Source organism: Orycteropus afer, unplaced genomic scaffold (assembly GCF_000298275.1).
Source record: "Orycteropus afer afer isolate SDZICR_OR568_19922 unplaced genomic scaffold, OryAfe1.0 scaffold00744, whole genome shotgun sequence".
In the NCBI taxonomy this organism is placed as follows: domain Eukaryota; kingdom Metazoa; phylum Chordata; class Mammalia; order Tubulidentata; family Orycteropodidae; genus Orycteropus; species Orycteropus afer.
In genome coordinates, this window is record NW_006922331.1 from 613,445 (window position 1) to 615,682 (window position 2,238).

Consider the following 2,238-nt stretch of genomic DNA (forward strand, 5'->3'; position numbering starts at 1 on the left):
CAGAGTAATGAAGAATCTGTGAACACCTCATAACGTGCAGTGACATGGAGAACTGTATGCTGAGTGAAGTCAGTCAGTCACAGAAGGACAAACACTGTTATGGGCCCACTACTGTGAAAAGTTAGGGAAAAGTCTCCAGGCAGAAAGGAAATGCTGGGAAGCACAGCTGTGCTCTGACCCACACGTCCTGAATGGGGTCCATATGCCTGGAACTGGTCTGGTCATCGAAGGCCTATCCTGAAATTACGAGGCACACCTGCAGGGGGCAGCAGGCCTGCTCACAGGGTCTGAGTCGTCTGCCAAAGGGCAGCATCCACCCCGGGGAACAATTCCATGTCCAGCTGGTGCACACAGCACCGGCAGGCAGGTCCAAGGCTTCGGCTGGGAATCTGAACAACTGGCCTAGTTCCCAGATGCTGCCGGGTTTAGCTCTCCCCTGGTGGGCACCCACTCACTCCCCATGATCTTCGTCCCAGACCAGCCACTTACTGGAACTCTGCTTAAATCCAGTGGCCGAGTGGACGATGACGTTCAGGAAGCCATAGAGCCCAGGAGACTCGTCATCTGAGTAAGAGACCAGAGAGGTGAGTGGCTGTCCCCTTGGGGCCAGCTTTGCTTGTAAGTCAACTACTGGGCCTGTGCGGCCACCATGTGCCCAGCGCTGCTCTGCCTTAGAGTGTAGGATCTAGCGGGGGACACGACAGAGGCAAACAGGTCATTGAGATTAAGTGCAATGAGGCTCTGAGGGCAGAGGAGGGGTCAGGGGTCAAAGTGGGTCTCGGAGGATGTGTTTGTGCACAGTGCGTACCTGTGTGTGTGACTGGGTGATGAGTGTGTGTGCCCAAGGTTATATATACCTGTGTGTGTCTGGGGAGTTTGCGTATGTGTATGTATGCATGCACACGTGTACACCGGTAAGTGTTTTGGGAGCACTGCGTATGTATGTGTGTGTACAATCATATAGCTGTGCGTACACCCAGAGTGTGTGCTTGTGCATACAAGCGTACAGTTATGTGTGCCGAGAGTGTGTGTGTACATGTGCACACATAAGCATACAGCTCTATGTGCCAGGAGCATGTACGTGTGTACCTGTGTATGCATAACCACACAGCTGTGTGTGCTGGAGTGTGTGTGTGCGTATACGTAAGCATACACCTATGTGTACCTGGAGCACGTGCACGTGTTTCCGTACATGCATAAGTGTACAGCTCTGTGTGTTCTGGGAGTGTGTGCATGGTGACAATGAACACACAGTCTGTGTGAAGGTGTGGAACCAAAAAATGCCTTTTTGAGAGGAGGCTGAGGCCAGGCAAGAGCGGGGCCGGGTGAGGTGGGGCCAGCTGTAGAGGCCAGAAAGCCTGAAGAGGTGTGCAGGCCTTGTACTAGGGACAGAAGTCACCAGGACCGGTGTCTGACCCCATGTCTGGCGCCGGCTTCCCAGAGAACACCCTCCCAGCCCCCTCCTCCCCTCCCAGAGAGTGCAGCAGGCAGCAGTGTGCACCCCCACTCCCGCAAGGCCCACAGGTTGTGCAAACAGCTCGGACAGCAGAGGGAGAGGACCCCGGGCCTGCTGACTCCCGCCCGCCTGCAGGGGGCAGCATACCTTCCTTGTTAATGGTCAGCGGAATGTTGTGGACAGTCTGGAGTTTGACGCACGAGTTGGTCAGCATCTGCAGCTCCACTGAGGTCAGGGAGAAGCTTTTGAAGCCTGAGGGGGGGGACAGAGACACGCTGACTGGTTGTCGACACCATGCTGTGGATGCTCGGGGACCCTTCCTCAAGCTTCAGCATCCTGCAGAGTGGGGCACGGCCCAGGGGAGCCCCGCAGCAGCCGAGGGGAGCAGGGAGCCAGCATGACCAGCCTGTGTCACCTGCTCCCGGACACAGAGGCCATTCCAGGAGAGGGCAACCTGGTGCATCCTCCTAGGAGGTGTCCCAGAGGCCAGCACAGCTCTGAGCCTGCTCCGTGAACGTGGGCCCCATCTCCCATTGAGGGAGAAGAAGGGCTTATTCTGGGCATTGCGATGAACACAGCGCAAGTGCTACCACAGCGGAAATGGCATTAAGGTCCCCAAATGTCCCACACTGTAACAGAAAACGCCGGGCCAGAGCAGAGGCAGGGCCACGGGCACCAGCCTCTAGGCCGCAGGAAGCCAATCCTGTGCTTCCATCAGATGCCAGCTGCCCAGGTGGGAGGCAGGAGGCCTGAGGGCAGGGGTTCCAGCCACGTCAGGTATG

The 2,238-nt window shown here is 56.8% G+C and overlaps 1 protein-coding gene across 1 annotated transcript in view; it reads right to left on the reverse strand.

The window, feature by feature from the left end:
• Positions 1–2,238, reverse strand: part of LOC103211452 (BCR activator of RhoGEF and GTPase) — a 75,973-nt gene that overhangs the window by 46,534 nt on the left and 27,201 nt on the right. The window contains exons 9-10 of the mRNA XM_042783210.1: positions 1,604–1,708; positions 490–564 (exon numbers count right to left, since the gene is read on the reverse strand). Of these exons, the coding sequence (XP_042639144.1) occupies positions 490–564; positions 1,604–1,708 (180 nt within the window). The remainder of the gene's footprint in view (positions 1–489; positions 565–1,603; positions 1,709–2,238) is intronic.